Consider the following 17,195-nt stretch of genomic DNA (forward strand, 5'->3'; position numbering starts at 1 on the left):
TGAATTTGAATGAAATTATAGCATTGAAAGAGAATTGAGTTTGAAATGGCATACAGGGTGAACCAGTAGAAATAACCCTAATAAAAATAAAAATGATAGTAGTGAAAATAATGATAAATTTTATGGTAGGAAATAGGAAATGGTAGGAATTGTCAAATAATATTCAAAAAATTAAAAAAAAAAAACATATTCAATAAATATTTTAATGATTTTCGCCACATTTTTTTTCACGGATTTGTTTAAAAATTGGTATTTGTAAGTCATAATAACTTTGAGTTCCGGTGGCGAAACATTGTATGTATAGGTCCACGTTTTTATATAGCCCCATGTAACTGTACTTCCCGATATTTGGAATTTTAATGATTTTCACCACATTTTTCACGGCTTTGTCTAAAAATTGGTACTTTTTAGTCATAATGGGTAGTAGCTCCGATGGGGAAACATAGTATGTATAGATCCACGTTTTGGTATAGCCGGTATATAACGACACCTCCCGATATTTGGTATTTTAATTTTTCACCACATTTTTTGGATTTGTCTAAAAATTGGTATTTGTAGTTCATTATGTGTTCTAGCTCCAGTGGCAGAACATAGAATATTTAGGCCCACGATTTCCTATAGCGCACATATAACGATATCCACCGATATTGAGTACTTTGATATTCCTTTACCCACAAAATGTTTTCAATTTTCATATTTTAGAAGATTTGGTAGATGACATTCCTTGAAGTATAAAATAGTCTATAGAGGTTCTTGTTTTTTTTCGAACTGTTTTTTTTTTGCAATGTCACACTTTTTGGGCAAATGGTCGGTATGTGCAATTAAATCTGACAATTAAACCTTTCCAAAATGGTGCGAATGTGTGAATATCGTTTTTTGAATCCAGATATGTGTAAAAATTGCTGTCTACTACTTAAACTTATTTAATCGGCTGCTCTTTTTTTTACTCCTGTTTAAATACATTTTTTAATTAAAAAAAGTATTTCTTAAATATTTCTAGTTCTATTATTTATAAATTTCCCTTTTTTGCCCTTGAACCACTGTAAAAGCTTTTGGACATAGAAATTCATTTAAAGTCGTTTTGTTATTTCGTGACTTTAACTCCTAATCTACTAATACAGCAATTTAAAGAGCGGCCAAAAATATAACATGCATTGCTCTCATACTCATCTCGGAATAAAATAAAAAGAGCTATAACACAACGACAATTCTCCATTTACTCACAACAAAACTTTAATATGAAGTGGTGTTGACTGTGTCAAACAAATACATCGACACACACACATAGAGCAGAACATCCCCAAACCCACAAAAAAAAAGAAACAAAAAAAAAACAGATGAGTAAACATATTCTCAGTAAGAGTAAAACACGAACAGCCGCAGCAACAACAACAACGAATTGGGCGCATTTGACACACATATGAATGTGGGGCCAGCCATTCGTTTGACTTCGTTCGTTCTTCGTTCTTTATTGTTGTAGATTTTTGTTTTGAACACAAAAGCTTATCTAATGTGTGTTGAGTTAGGTATTTTTGGTGAGTTTGTGATTTGTGTTGTTGTTGTTGTTTTTGGAGATGTTGGGTTCTTTTTTGTCTGCACATCCCAAGAGGTGACGACAGCCAGCCAGCAAACAACAATAACAGCAACAAAGAGCTACCAATACTGTAGCAAAATTTGTTTCAAGTTATTTAACAATTTGTTGTGTTGTTTTTCCTGTTAGAATTTTTTTGCTGAGTGGGTGGGGGAAGGTAATTTTGTTTTGTGTGTTGCCACTTTAAAGAGAGAAGAGAGTGTTGCCGTGAATTGGTGTGAAAAGCTGGCATAACATGTGAGTTCTGTTTGAAATGTAAAATAGGTATTTTGGGGGGCCCTTGGTTGGATACTTTTGAAAAGATACTTCTCTAAAGTATCATCAGCTTTGATGGAGTGGGTGTAAAAGATATTAGATGGTTTCTCTCTTTTGGAATTATCACCATATTCTTTTGCCCCTTGTTGGGGGGCATTTGTATGCAAGTTCTTCTGTTCGTGTTTTGATGTCAAATTCAAGCTGATAACTTTTGCAGTTTGGTTCGCCACGGATTTGACATTTGCCTGCTGTTGTGTTTCGTTATTTTTTCTGCTGCTGCTGGTGCTACTTGTACTCCTCGGTTTTCTGTTGAGTTTGAGGTTTGTTATCAGCTTCAAATATTAGAGTGCGTAAACTTTGTGTGTGTGAGTGTGTGGTGTTTTTGAAGTCTAGTGCTAATTTCTGTTTTGCTGTTGTTTATTTTTTTATATACATTTAGTCACACACACATATTTTTTTGTATATATGTATGTGTATATGATTGTTGGTATGTATGTAGGGATGATGTTGTTGCTGTTGCCATATTGCCGTGCCGTGTGTTCGTAGTCGTGTTATTGCTCGTTTCATTTCTATGTTCCTTTTAGGCTCTGTATGAAGCAGCAACAGCAAAACAACAACAGCAGCAGAAGCACTGGCTCTAATGGATCCATGTAGCCAGCCACTCACAGTTCGCTCATTCATTCGTTCGTTCGTCGGTTTGTTTGTTATTCATTAACTCTTTGCGCTGCGCTGAGGCTGCTGCTCGTCTGCCTTTCAGTGTGGTTTTGATACGCGTCGACTCTTGTCTTGAAACGAACACCAAAAAACACAAAAAAAAAAGAAAAAAGAATCGACCAAAAAACATTTTCATTTTTCAAAACGTTTGCTCACGCGGTATTTTCGGACACGAAACCATTATTTTCCGGAAGAAATTCATTTGAAACGAATCGAAAATACCCAACTAATTCACAAAAAAATATTCTACCCGTAATTAGTTACGTCGATAACAAAATGCGGACGTGTAAGTGTTTTAGAAATTATTTCAACACGGTTATAAATACCAAGAACAAAAAAAAAGCTCACATAAAATAATAGAAAACCTAATTTTTAAATTTAAATATGTTTGAAAAAAAAAGCAAAGAAAAAACAAGAAACTAAGCAAATTGGAAAAAAAATGCAATACAAAAACAGCTGTTTAAAACCCAAGTGTTCTCTTTGGCTTCTCCTACATGTACTTTTTTTGTACGGTTCTCTTCTCAGTGTCCTTGTTTTGCATGGCTAAGAGGAAAAAAATTCCCCCAATGGAATATTTATCAAAGAGGGCGAAAATGGTTTACATGTTTCAGAAAAAAGAAAAAAATTAAAATAAAAACATCACCGAAATACTAAACAAATTTTATTCTCTAAATAATTTCCATAATTCCATATTATTTCCAAGCTAAATGAAAAAAAAAATCAATTAAATTGTGTTGTATTTTCGTTCTTTCCACTGACAAGTAGTACTCTGTCAGTGACAACACAGCAAGTGGTGGCGTATACAAAATAACATAACCTTGAAATTCAATTGCGTTTGTGTGCCTCTATGTTCGTATTTCGTATTTGTAATTGTGGTGGTAGTGGTAGTGTGCTTGCGATGTGATGATGATGAAGAAATAATAAACACATGACAGTGGTACTCATTTTGCTCAGCTTGTTTTCGTACGCTCTCATTTTGGTGTTTTTTTTTCAAACAATACAACAGAGAGGGAACTTCCCCCACCCCAGAAAACTAAGCTCTTTATGTGTGTGTGTGCTTTTTTGTGTTTCTCCATTCATCGTCTTTGTACAGATTTCGTTCTTCTTTTGCTTGGTATTTCTTTGTTTATATTATTTTTTTTTTCGAATGAAGAAAGAACTTTACGAAAATTTCTCAAGTCATAAGCTTTCGGATGCTCTTTAATTGGGGAATTCTCTTTTTCTGATGGAGGGTGTTTCTCTTGCTGTCATTTGGGTTGTTTCTCTTCTCTAATGCATTTTGTTTCTGTTTTTTTTTGGATGGGAAGGGAGGCATGTCAGAATATATTGTTGTCGTGCACTAAATTCGTGTTTTTTGCAGAACAATTAAAATCCAGGAATAAAAAAAGTAATAATTATATAAAATTGTGTTTACTGGAAGATTTATCAACAAAAATTAGATATGTATAATGGAAAATGCAAATGGAGAACAATTTAAACTGAACCTAAAGTGTACCGAGAATGAACTTAAAAAACTCATATTTTCAGGCTTCATTTTCGCAATTTTTTTGTTAAATAAAAATCATAAAATATTACTTGGAAAACAATAAAAAAGGGTCATAGTGAAGACAAATTGACTTTTAAATAATGATAATTATTTAAAAATAAGAAATGAAAAAACAACCTTTCCGCAAAACGTTCCTAAGTAAGATCATTAATGGGGGAGTTACCAGAAACAATCGACCAATATGTACCATTTTCACACCAGATCTTGAGTTGGAGGAAATATTAAGATGTGCCAAGCTTGAAAGTTATCGGATGCTTATTTCGCAGTTTATGAGCGTTTTGATTATTCATAATTTTGACCTCTTTGTGGGGAAGGTACCACAAGGAGTTGGCCGATGTATACCATTTTCACATCAGATCTTGAGGTGGAGGAAATATTAGGATATGTTAAATTTAAAGAGAATCGCATGCTTATTTCGGTTTTTATGAGCATTTTGATTATTCAAAATCTTGACCTCTTTGTGGGAAAGGTACCACAAGGAGTTGGCCAATATATCCCATCTTCACACCAGATCTTGTATTAGAAGAAACATTAGGACGTATTAAATTTAAAGAGAATCACATGCTTATTTCGCTTTTTATGAGCATTTTGATTATTCAAAATCCTGATCTCTTTGGGGGGAAGGTACCACAAGGAGTTCGCCAATATACACCATCTTCACACCAGATCTTGTACTGAAAGAAATATCGAGATGTGCCAAGCTTGAAAAGAATCGGATGATTATTTAGCATTTAATGAGCGTTTTGGTCATTCCAAATTTTGACCCCTTTGTGGGGGAGGTACTAGAAGTAGTGGACCGATACATCTCATCTTCACATCGTATATTGTGTGGGTGGAAATATTTAGATGTGCGAAATTTGAAGAGAATCGCATGCGTATTTAGCATTTTATGAGCGTTTTGATTATTCGAAATTGTATCCCCTTTGTGGGAGGGGTACTAGAAGGAGTGGGCCGATATATCCCATCTTCACACCAGATCTTGTATTAGAAGAAATATTAGGAAATATGTTAAATTTAAAGAGAATCGGATACTTATTTCGCTTTTTATGAGCGTTTTGATTATTCAAAATTTTGACCCCTTTGTGGGGGAGGCACCAGAAGAAGTGGTCCAATATTTCCATTCTCAATACCATATCTTCTGTTGTTAGAAATATTGAAATATGTGAAATGTGAAGACAATCGAATGCTTATTTTACATTTTATTAGAGTTCTAATTATTCAAAATATTGCACCTTTATGGGCGAGATATTTGACGGAATGGGTCAATATTGTACATTTTTGCACCTCAACTATCTTTAATAAAAATATTTTAAACTAAATAATTTTAAATTAAATTTTTTTTTTTAATTAAATAGATTTTAAATAAATTTTTTTAATTCAATTATTTAAATACACTTTTTTTAAATTTGCACATAATTTCAAGCAATTCCAAAAAAAATCCTCGGCAATAAAGGCCTATCAAATAATTGCGTGAGAAAAAATTCCAACACCGCCAAATACAAAACCAATTTCAATGGCCGCTTCATTTTAAAACCGCCCCATTTAATACAGAAAAAAAATTAAAGCAATTTTCTTTGCTTTTTTTTGCGATTTGATATTGAAAATGAAAACGAATCTATTAATTTTGCTATTGATTTTCATTGCTGGGTATTATTTACACATACATCTCTATATTGCCATAATACTCATACAGCCATTTAAGCCGGTTAGTTGTTGGTTATATATCGTTGTTGTTGTTTTCTCGGTTTAGTCGATCTGGTTCCAGCTTGTATTTCATGTGAGTTCAATATTTGTAGCTGTTTGGCATGTGTGGTTGGGTGGCGACTAGCCTTCGTGTTAAATAGCTTTGTAGATGGGCTGTACACATGCCTGCTACGGCCGCTGCTCAAAGAGCAAAGTGTGGCGGTGCTGGTTACATGCACGGCGGCGGCATGGTAGGTTAAAAACATTTGCGTGTTTCATTTAACATTAGCACACGACACAGTGACACGAATTTCCATACATATATCCGAAAGAAGCAACAACAAACAAAAAAGTGGAAGATATTCACATATTACACGATTTTGTAGCCAAAGCTGGTCTTGATGCCGCCGCCGCAACCGCCATCGTCACAGCCTAATGCCAATGATTATACCGCCGTGCTGTGTGTGTGTGTGCGTGCCAGTGTCGGCTTAAAACAAGTTTTGCCCTACTGTCGTCATACATCATTTTACATACATTTACAACAAGTATGATGTTGGTAGTTGGTTGGCGTCGCCGTAGCCAAATCAAAATGCTAAATGTTTTGCGTGCTTATGGTAGCAACAGCAACAGCAACAAATTCAAGAAAAAAATATTATGAGCTATAGCTATTTATAATTTCTATGCACATTATGATTTAATCATAATTTTGTGGTTTTGCCTCCTCTTAGCTAATTTTTATTTTTGATGTTGAGTTGCAAATACAAAAAAAAAAAAAAAAAAAATGGTGTAGGTACAGAAATTTCAATATTATTACTAAGCATTTGAAACACCACTAAAAAGCAGAGAAAATTTCAAAATGTTAAATATCTTTGGCCCCTTGCAGTTAATTCCCAAAATCGTATATAGCTCATAAACTTACAGAGTTATGGTCCAATGTAATCCGTTGCAGAAATATAGCAAATTTTTGGCGTTTTAAAGTAATGGTCTTCCTGGGGATATAACTTCTAAAATTCTCGGTATATTTTGAACGAAATAAACTTTTTAAGAGAGACGGACTTCTTGCCTTAACTCTCATGTAAGTTTCGTGGATAAAGCTTGCGAAAATCCAAAGATATAGCTTACATAAATCCTATGAGAAAATATTGCTATTTTTTGCGATTTTGGGTAATCACATTCAAGAGTCCATAACTTCTAAACTTTTACGGGTATTTCAATAAAGTAAGATGATTCAGAGAGCTAAGGTTTTTCTATTTAAGACCACTGCCAATGTTGCCATATTAAACAAAAATACCAAAGATATGGCCACAACAAAACCATACCCAAAATCGTTCAAATTTCTTACCATTTTGGGTAATCTTTTCCAAGGTCCATAACCTCTAAATTTCTCTGTGCATTGTAATTCTGTAACATGTTTCAGAGAGCGAAGATGCCTCTCACTCACGCCACAACCAATGTTGCCATATTAAGCAAAAATTCCAGAGATATGGCTAAAGTAAAACCGTTGCCAAAATTAATAAAATGTTTTGACATTTCGGTTAATCAACTTCAAGAGTTCATAACTTCCAGATTTCTCTGTGCATTTTAATCCCGTAACATGATTTTGAGGGCGAAAATGCCCCTCGCTCATGTCCCAAACAATGTTACCATATTAAACAAAAATTCCTGAGATATGGCTAAAGTAAAACCTCACCCAAATTCAATAGAATTGTTTGGCATTTTGCGTAAGCACTTTCCAGTGTTCATAACTCTTAATTTGTTGCATGTATTTTAATCATGTATCATAATTTGAAGAGCTAAGATGCCTCCTAATTATATCACAATCAATGTTGCCATACTAAACAAAAGTACCAGAGATATGGCTAAAATAAACATTTACCCAAATTTGATACCATTTTCTGTCTTTTTTGGGAAGGTTATTTCCAGATACCATAACTTTGAAATTTCCAGGCCTATTTTAGTCAACTAACATTTTTTGGAGAACTCAGGTACCTCTGGTTTATGTCACAACCAATGTAGCCGTATTAAACAAAAATACCAGAGATATTGGTAAATTAAAGTCCTCCCCAATGTTAAGCAAATTTCTGACACGTTTATGCAATCATTTTTAAGAATCCATAACTTCTAAATTTCCCCGTGTTTTTTTTTATCAAATAACACGATTTACAGAGCAAACATACCTCTCGTTCATATCACAATCAATGTTGCCATACTAGCTATTAATACCAGAGATACGGTAAAATTTAAACATTACCCAAAGTTAATATATTTTTCTACCATTTTGGGTAATCATCTTCAAGAGTCCATAACTTCCGAATCTCTCTATGTATTTCAATTATGTAACATAATTTTGAGAGCTAAGATGCTCCTCGCTTTTACCATACGCAATGTTGCCATATTAAACGAAAATACCAGAGATGTGGCTAAAATAAACACATTGCCAAAATTGATGAAATGTTTTGACATTTCGGGTAACCACCTCCAAGAGTCCATAACTTCTGAATATCTTTGTGAATTTTAATCACATTTCTTGATATTAAAAGCTATGGTGCCTTTTTTTAAAATAACGACCAATGTTGCCATACTTATTGGAAATATCAGAGATATGGCTAAAATATAACCGTTGCCAAAATAGATCTACTTTTTTGTCGTTTTTGGTATTCACTTTTCTGAGGCCTTTACTCTTAAAGTCATTGGTGTATTTGTATAAAGTACACTTATTCAAGAAGCTGAGATGCCTCTATTTGTAGAAGTGACCGGGGTTGCCATATTAAACAAAAAATAGCAGAGATTTAGCTACAATAAAACCGTTTTTAAAACTGATAACATGTTTTGCCTTTTTTTGGATAAACAATTTCCCGAGGCCATAATTTTTAGAAATCTTTGTGTATTTTAATTAAATAACATTTTATTGAAAGTCTTAATGTCTCTCTATGAAATAATGTCCAATGTTGTCATATTTAAATACAAAATATTATCAGAAAATGATCGTACAAATATTACAATGTCTAAAAATGTATTTATGTTTTAAACACATTTTTGGAAAAAAAATTTAAGCATTTCGTCCCACTGTATTCAACTTCCACACATATCCAATACAAAACAAGATAGTCTCAACTACCTTAGAAGTCATTTAACAATTGATTGTGCAAACATGTTTGACGTTTATAGATCCGTTTAGAAGTTAACAAGCTAAACGAGAATAAGCTTGTGGTCGTTGGCTTAAAGTAAAACGTAGTAAAATCAAAGAAAATAAAAAAAAAACAATAATGAATAGAACTTTAAAATATGCCTAAGCAAATCGAAAAAGTATAATTTTTTCACAAAAATAGTGGGTGAAGGGCACTTGGCTAAAACAAAAATGACAACTGGTCGAGAATTGATGATCCATAAATCGCAAACGATTTATCGCAATGACTTCATCCAAGAACCTGTTGCATGTAACTATGGAAATTAATAATAATCATTTCCAAGAAAAAACATTACCTGGGCAGTTACATGTAGAGAGAAAATCAGCTATGTCATCGGTTTTAAATAAATTTACACTTTATTAAGTCTTATCGAGAGAAGCAAAAAACAAAAACGTGATTGAGTTGAGCTGAAAATACCTGATGATGTTAAATAGGTGTTGGACCCCTTAAATTAAAATACACAAATTGAAATCGATGACACAAATCTAATATTGAAGACCAGCAACTCTCCTCGAATTCATGCGAACGAACATAGACAAAAAGGCAACCAAACTAGTTTTGTTTTATTGTTGATATGTAAATTTGTTTTGGTGTTGTTTTTGATTTTTTTGTCAATTCCATTCCAATTCCAATGTGGAGATGTACACTTGTTTAGAGTTTAAATGCCGTTGTGGTTGTTGCTGTTTTTTCTTCTTTTCTGTGATTTTTTTTTCTCCGCTTGTGACATGGCTATTTATTTATTTTATTTTGAGATATTGCGTAATATGTATTTGGAAACGCACAAGACAAAAGGGGGGAAGTACTTGTTTACTATTGGGTTTAGGAATTGATTTTTTTTTTTTTTGAAAGTGTCACAATCACATGCTTGACAATTGGAAGTTGTGGACATCTATGTATGTATGTGTGTGGTGGTTTGACTGCTGTTATTCTTCTTTATTTTTTCAACTCTGTATATCTATATAGAGGTTTAAAAGTTTAGTTCAAAGATTGAGCTCTGAGAAGCTGTCTTTCTTGTTGCTGTTGTTGTTTTTGTAATGGTCTGCCACTCAAACCTTGAATATTTCAATTTCCAAATGATTAAGAATTCAATGTCAATATATGTAAATTGAAAACAATCGTACAGTGGTTGGGTAATTTAATGGCTCCATTGATGCTTAAGATTAGAGGCTTAGAGTGGCGAGCGGGATTTTTAAGAAAAAAATATATTAAATAATAATAATCATGACGATAATTATTATAAAAATTATAATTTTAATATGAGAATCTGAAAAAATATTTCAAACAACTCCACCCAAAATGATTATTGGTGTTGCATAAATGGTGAGGCAATTTTTCTGGATCGATTTACGTTAAACAAAATTACTTTATTTCGAGAGCTGGACCTCTCATAATTATTCCCATGCAAACTTCGTGGATATAGCTTATAAAATACCAAAGATATGACCAAAATAAAACCGTTGTGAGAATTGTCCTTCTTTTCTGTCTTTTTGGGTAATTATCTTCAAAACTCCCAAACCTCTGAATTTCTCTGTGTATGTCAATCAAGTGACCCTATTTTGAGAGCTACGATGCCTCTCGTCAATATCACAGCCAATGTTGTCATGTTATACAAAAATATCGGAGATATGACTAAAATAACACCTTGCCCATAGTCATCAATTTATTTTGCCATTTTGGGTAATCATTTTTCGGTCTGCATAACTTCTAATTTTTCCGCTGAATTTTAATCGTGTATTATGATTTTGAGAGCTAGGAGAGGCATCTCTTTCATACCACAATCAATGTTGCCATATTGAACGAAAATACAAAAGATATGACCAAAATAAAACCTTTCCCAAAATTGAACAAGTATTTTACCATTTTGGGTAATTGCCTTCAAGTGCCCATAACTTTCACAGTTCTCTGTGTATTTTAATAGAGTGACTTGATTTCGACAGATAAGATCCTTCTTACCTTCTTACCGCAACCAATGTTGCCATATTGAACGAAAATACGAAAAATATGACCAAAATAAAACCTTACCCAAAATTGATCAAGTGTTTTACCATTTTGGGTAATTGCCTTCAAGAGCCCATAACTTTCACAGTTCTCTGTGTATTTTAATAGAGTGACTTGATTTCGAGAGATAAGATCCTTCTTACCTTCTTACCGCAACCAATGTTGCCATATTGAACGAAAATACAAAAGATATGACCAAAATAAAACCTTACCCAAAATTGATCAAGTGTTTTACCATTTTGGGTAATTACCTTCAAGAGCCCAAAATTTTAACAGTTCTCTGTGTATTTTAATAGAGTGACTTGATTTTGAGAGATAAGATGCTTCTTACTTATGCCACAACCAATGTTGCCATATTAAACAATAATACCAGAGATATGGCAAAAATGAAACCTTACCCAAAATTGATCAAGTATTTTGCCAATTTGGGTAATCATCTTCAAGATTCCATAACTTCTAAACTTCCTGGTGTATTTTAATCAAGTAACATAATTTTGTGAGCTAAGGAGCTTCTCGCTCATACCACAACCAATGTTACCATATTAAACAGAAATATGTGAGATATGAGTAAAATAAAATCTAAGCCAAAAGTGATCCACTTTTTTGTCAAATTAAGTAAACCCTTTAAAGATTCCATAACTTCCGAATTTCTCGATTTATTTTATTTAAGTTGCTTGATTTTGCGAGCTAAGATGTCTCTCACATAGACCACAACCAATGTTGCCATATCAAACAAAAATACCATAAAATAAAAACTTACCCAAAATTGATTACATTTTATGAAATTTTGTGTAATCCTATCCAAGAGTTCGTAACTTCTAAACTTCTTGGTGTATTTTATTTAAGTAACGCGATTTTGCGAGCTAAGATGCCTCTCACGTATACCACAATCAATGTTGCCATATTAATAAAAAATTCCTGAGATATAACTAAAATGAGGCCTTACTCAAAAATGATCAAATATTTTGCCATTTTTGGTAAGCCCTTTCAAGAGTCCATAACTTCTAAACTCCTTGGGATATTTTAATAAATTAACATGATTTCAAGAGCTAAGATGCCACTCGCTTACACCACAACCCATGTTGCCCTATTAATTTAAAATACCAGAGATATGACTTAAATAAAACCTTACCCAAAACTGATTAACTTTTTTGACATTTTGGGTAATCCTCTACAAGAGTTTTTTACTTCTACATTTCTCTTTGTAATTTAAGAAAGTAGGATGATTTTGAAAGCTTAGATGTATCTTGTTAACAACACAAAAAATGTTGCCATATGAAATAAAAATATTAGAGATATGGCTAAAATAAAAACTTACCCAAATGTTATCAATTTTTTTAGCATATTGGGTAATCACTTTCCAGAGCCCCTAACATTTGTTTTTCTCCATACATTTTAATTATGTAACATGATTTTGGGAGCTTAGATGCCTCTGCTTTACACTACAAATAATGTAGCCATATTGAATAAAAAATACAAAAGATATAGCTAAAATAATACCCCTCCAAAAATTTATTTATTTTCTTGTCCTTTTTGGAGACAATTTTTCTTTGGCTCTAACATTTTAATTTCTCCGTATATTTTTTCAAGTAGACGATTTCGAGAGCTAATAAGCCTCTTGTTCATACCACAAAGAAAGGTTTGCTATATTAAACAATAATACCAGCGATATGACCAAAATAAAAAGTTACACAAAAGTTATCACATTTTTTACCCTTTTTGATAATTCCCTTCAAGACCCCATAACTTTTAAATTTATCTGTGAATTTTGATCAAGTGACTTGATTTTGAGAGCTTTTGTGATTCTCGTTTATACCACAACCAATGTTGCCACATAAGACAAAAACACCAGAGATATGATTAAAATAAAACCTTCCGCAATATTTACCAATTTTTTGCCATTTTGGGTAACCATCTTCCAGGAGCCATAACTTTTCAAATAATTGGTATAATTGTATAAAGTGTATTTATTCTAAAAGCCAAGATGCTTCTCTTCGCAAAAATGACCATGGTTGCCAGATTTAACTAAAATACCGGTTAGATGTGTTTCTATTATTTTAATAGTTATTTAAATGATATTATCACTTCCAATACAACCACAGTGCACAAATGTAGTTCTCCCCCTCAAATAGGGTCACCAACTGTACCCCTATCTTTCTCTCTGTGTTCGTTTTTTCTGCCAAGTCTTTTACATCAATCATGAAGGCAAAATTAATTTTGTATACCCAAAAAAGTCAATTTGCATAGGCAAAATGTGAGCCCACACGCACGCTCTTCTGGCCTATTAAGAAATCAGTTAATGAATAACTAATTAGTTTTACCTTTTATTTAAATAAAATAGTGGGGCTGATGGGGGAGCGCACGGAGGAAGGTTCGTTGGTGTTTGTGAAAAAATGCCCTCAACATTTTTTCTGAATCGTTAATGAAAACAAAAAAAAAAAAACAACGACGACGAAGAAGAAAACATTTTTTTAAGTGACCACTTTACCAACAAAAAACTACAACAACAGAAAATGCCTGCGGATATTTGTTAAAATATTTACATAGTTCCATTTTGATGTGACTTGACCCCAGTCGTCTCTCTCCCGCTCCCGGCCTCCCTCTGCTCTATCGGCCGTGTCACAAAAACACACATTTATGAATACGCTTCATTCATTATGGCAGCAGAGCGGGCTTTGAAAGAGTGTTTGAAACTCTCAGAGTGTTTTTTTTTTTTTGAAAAGGTGAAAAAAGGCTGGTTTTCAAAATAACAAAAAGAAAAAAAAAAACATTTTCAAGGTTACAATGAAGTGGTTTCAAAGTGCTACTAAACGTGTGTGAGTGTGTAGGGGAAACACAATTCCATATGTATGCGAGCCTATTTGTATGTGTGTGTGTGTGTTACGTATGAAACAACACAAAAGCTTAGAAAACTGTTTTTTTATTTTAATTTTAAAACACGTGTTTGAGATTTAGAATGAATACATCACGATTCATTATTTTTCTCTTTTCAATATACACTTTTCTGTGTGTGTGTGTTTTGTGATTTTTCTCCCAACATGTGATTTAGATGAGTACACACACACACACTAAAAAACCAGAAAACAATTCAAACCTAAATGTAAATACCAAGCCTTTTGTTGGCATGAATATGTATGTGTGGATTTTACAAGAGCCTTTAGCGTTGAAAATTATCCTTGGATATTAGTCTGGGATAGCAAAAATGCTTTTGTACGCAAATGTTGTAGCAGGAAAGGAAAACTCATTAAAAACAATAGCATCAACAAGGATTTGGCAGAACAATAATCAGATTTTTGCCTTTGATGGCTGGATACATACTTACATTGGTATCTACATACATATATCAGATTGTATATTCAGTATTGACAAGTTAAGCATGGAAAAAGTCGGTCGTTTTTTCTGTTCCTTTGACTGGGAATATTAAATGCGTCAATGAGAAGACTCTAACTGGTCTCCAATGAAAAGACTTTGAGTTCCTCTGTGGGAAAACACGCACGTTCTTCCGTTTCTATGAGAAGCCATACTAGTCTTTGCTAAGTAGCCCTTCTTCTCGTCTCTGAGAAGCCCATCTTGTCGTTTCTGAGAAGCCCTACTGGTTTTTTCTGACAAGCCCTCCTGATCTTTCTTGAAAGACACTCATGGTCTCCTATGATCAGACTCCTGGTCTTAAATGTTTGTCTGTTAGAAAACCTTCTTCTGGTCTTCTGTGAGAACATCTCCTTCTTGTCTTCTATAAGAAGATCTTCTTTTAGTCTTCTATGGGAAGATCTTCTTTCGGTCTTCTATGAGAAGATCTTCTTTTGGTCTTCTATGAGAAGACCTTCTTGTGGTCTTCTATGAGAAGACCTTCTTTTGGTCTTCTATGAGAAGACCTTCTTTTGGTCTTCTATGAGAAGACCTTCTTTTGGTCTTCTATGAGAAGACCTTCTTTTGGTCTTCTATGAGAAGACCTTCTTTGGGTCTTCTATGAGAAGACCTTCTTTTGGTCTTCTATGAGAAGACCTTCTTTTGGTCTTCTTTGAGAAGACCTTCTTTTGGTCTTCTTTGAGAAGACCTTCTTTTGGTCTTCTATGAGAAGACCTTCTTTTGGTCTTCTATGAGAAGACCTTCTTTTGGTCTTCTATGAGAAGACCTTCTTTTGGTCTTCTATGAGAAGACCTTCTTTTGGTCTTCTTTGAGAAGACCTTCTTTTGGTCTTCATTGAGAAGACCTTCTTTTGGTCTTCTTTGAGAAGACCTTCTTTTGGTCTTCTTTGAGAAGACCTGCTTTTGGTCTTCTATGAGAAGACCTCCTTTTGGTATTCTATGAGAAGACCTTCTGGTCTTCTGTGAGAAGATCTTCTGGTCTTCTATGAGAAGACCTTCTTCTGGCCTTCTATGAGAAGATCTTCTCCTCGTCTTCTATGAGAAGACCTTCTGGTCTTCTATTAGAGAATCTCCTGATCTTCTATTAGAAGGCCTTCTGGTCTTCTATTAGAAGACCTTCTTCTCGTCTTCTATTAGAAGACCTTCTTCTCGTCTTCTATCAGAAGACCTTCTTCGCGTCTTCTATGAGAAGACCTTCTTCTCGTCTTCTATGAGAAGACCTTCTGGTCTTCTATGAGAAGACCTTCTGGTCCTCTATGAGAAGACCTTCTGGTCCTCTATGAGAAGACCTTCTGGTCCTCTATGAGAAGACCTTCTGACCTTTAATAAGAAGAACTTCTGGCCTTCTATGAGAAGACTTCTGGTCTTCTATGAGAAAAACTACTGGCCTTCTATTAGAAGAACTACTGGCCTTCTATGAGAAGACTTCTGGTCTTCTATGAGAAGATCTTCTGGTCTTCTATGAGAAGACCTTCTGGTCTTCTATGAGAAGACCTTCTGGTCTTCTATGAGAAGACCTTCTCGCCTTCTATGAGAAAACCGTCTAGTTTTCTATGAGAAGGCATTCGAATCTTCTATGAGAAGACCTTCTGCTCTTTTATGAGAAGGCCTTCTTGTCTTCTATGAGAAGTCCTTCTGACCTTTAATGAGAAGACTTCTGGTCTTCTATGAGAAGAACTACTGGCCTTCTATGAGAAGACCTTCTGGTTCTCTATGGGAAAACCTTCCGCCCTTTTATGAGAAGGCATTCGGTTCTTTTATGAGACGACCTTCCGTTCTACTATGAGAAGACTTTACGCTCTTCTATTGGAACACATTTTTTATAAGGAGAACACCTTATGCTTTTTTGTAAGAAAACTTTCTGGTCTTCATTTTCCTATATTTCTATTTTCTTTTACTGTTAAAATTTTTAAAAAAAATGTTAATAATATTTACCACCATTGACATTGAACTTAATTCGTCTTGTAGTGAAAAAAAGAAACCAAAAAATTTAAAACCCTTACAAAAATTAATTTTAATAATACATATTTTAATTACCCTCAATTAGTGAGTGTGTGTGTCCGAATAATTGTTGATATTTAACTTTTTGTATGGTGGGCAAGTAAAATTAATTTTATTGCTCATAACCGTTATTATTATTATTTATTTATTTTTTTTTTTAATAATTTCTGTTTATGTTAAATTTCGGTTATTTGTTATGGCCAAACCTGAACGCATACTTGATTTTTTATTTGTCTCCCCTCTTTCCAAAATTTAAGCGATTGCCATTGCATTAATAAATAATTATTTATAGCCGGAAATTGTTGAATTTTTGAATATGTTTAAATGACCATTTAAAACTAGGTTTGGAGGGGTGGAAAAAATGTGTGTGTTTTATTCGAAATTTATGTATGTCATCATTAATTGCATAGTGAGTTCTGTTCCATTTTAGTTCTATGATTAACTGATAACAAACCAAAAAAACCAAAAATATATAAATAAATGACTAAAAAAAATTTAAATTTCATTCTGCTGTATAATTGCTTTTATTATAAATTGATAAGCCATCCACTTAAAAAAAAATAAAAAAAATGTCAAGGTAAATAATTTCTATAATCATTGGAGCAGAGCAATAAAATATTCTTGTTTTTTTTAATTACAAATTTAAATTCGATTAAATATGGGGCTTGTTTTTTTCGGAAGGTTTCTATTGAATGATGGAGTGGGGTTGGAGGGATTCAAATTTTGTTGGAATTTTAAAATGGGAAAATAAATGCATTTTTGGATGCATTTCAAAGATTAAGAATATTTTTGGAACGGTGGTAAGGAAATGTGTCCAATAGGAGATCAGGCTCTTTCAACTTCTTTATACTCCA

The 17,195-nt window shown here is 33.4% G+C and overlaps 1 protein-coding gene across 13 annotated transcripts in view; it reads left to right on the forward strand.

Annotated features, from left to right (window-relative positions):
* The window catches only part of LOC101893877 (RNA-binding protein Pasilla), a 131,662-nt gene that overhangs the window by 68,743 nt on the left and 45,724 nt on the right, over positions 1 to 17,195 (forward strand). Inside the window, exon 1 of one of the 13 annotated variants that reach the window (XM_059129578.1) lies at positions 2,290 to 2,846. The exons of 10 other annotated variants lie outside the window; for them this stretch is intronic. Coding sequence is in view for 2 of the 3 variants with exons in the window: in XM_059129585.1 (XP_058985568.1) it covers positions 2,837 to 2,846 (10 nt within the window). In the remaining variant the exon portion in view is untranslated. Of the gene's footprint in view, positions 1 to 2,289; positions 2,847 to 17,195 lie in introns of those variants that run through there. 2 more of the 13 variants (XM_059129585.1, XM_059129586.1) reach the window with 2 other exon arrangements.

Source organism: Musca domestica, unplaced genomic scaffold (assembly GCF_030504385.1).
Source record: "Musca domestica strain aabys unplaced genomic scaffold, Musca_domestica.polishedcontigs.V.1.1 63, whole genome shotgun sequence".
NCBI classification, from domain to species: domain Eukaryota; kingdom Metazoa; phylum Arthropoda; class Insecta; order Diptera; family Muscidae; genus Musca; species Musca domestica.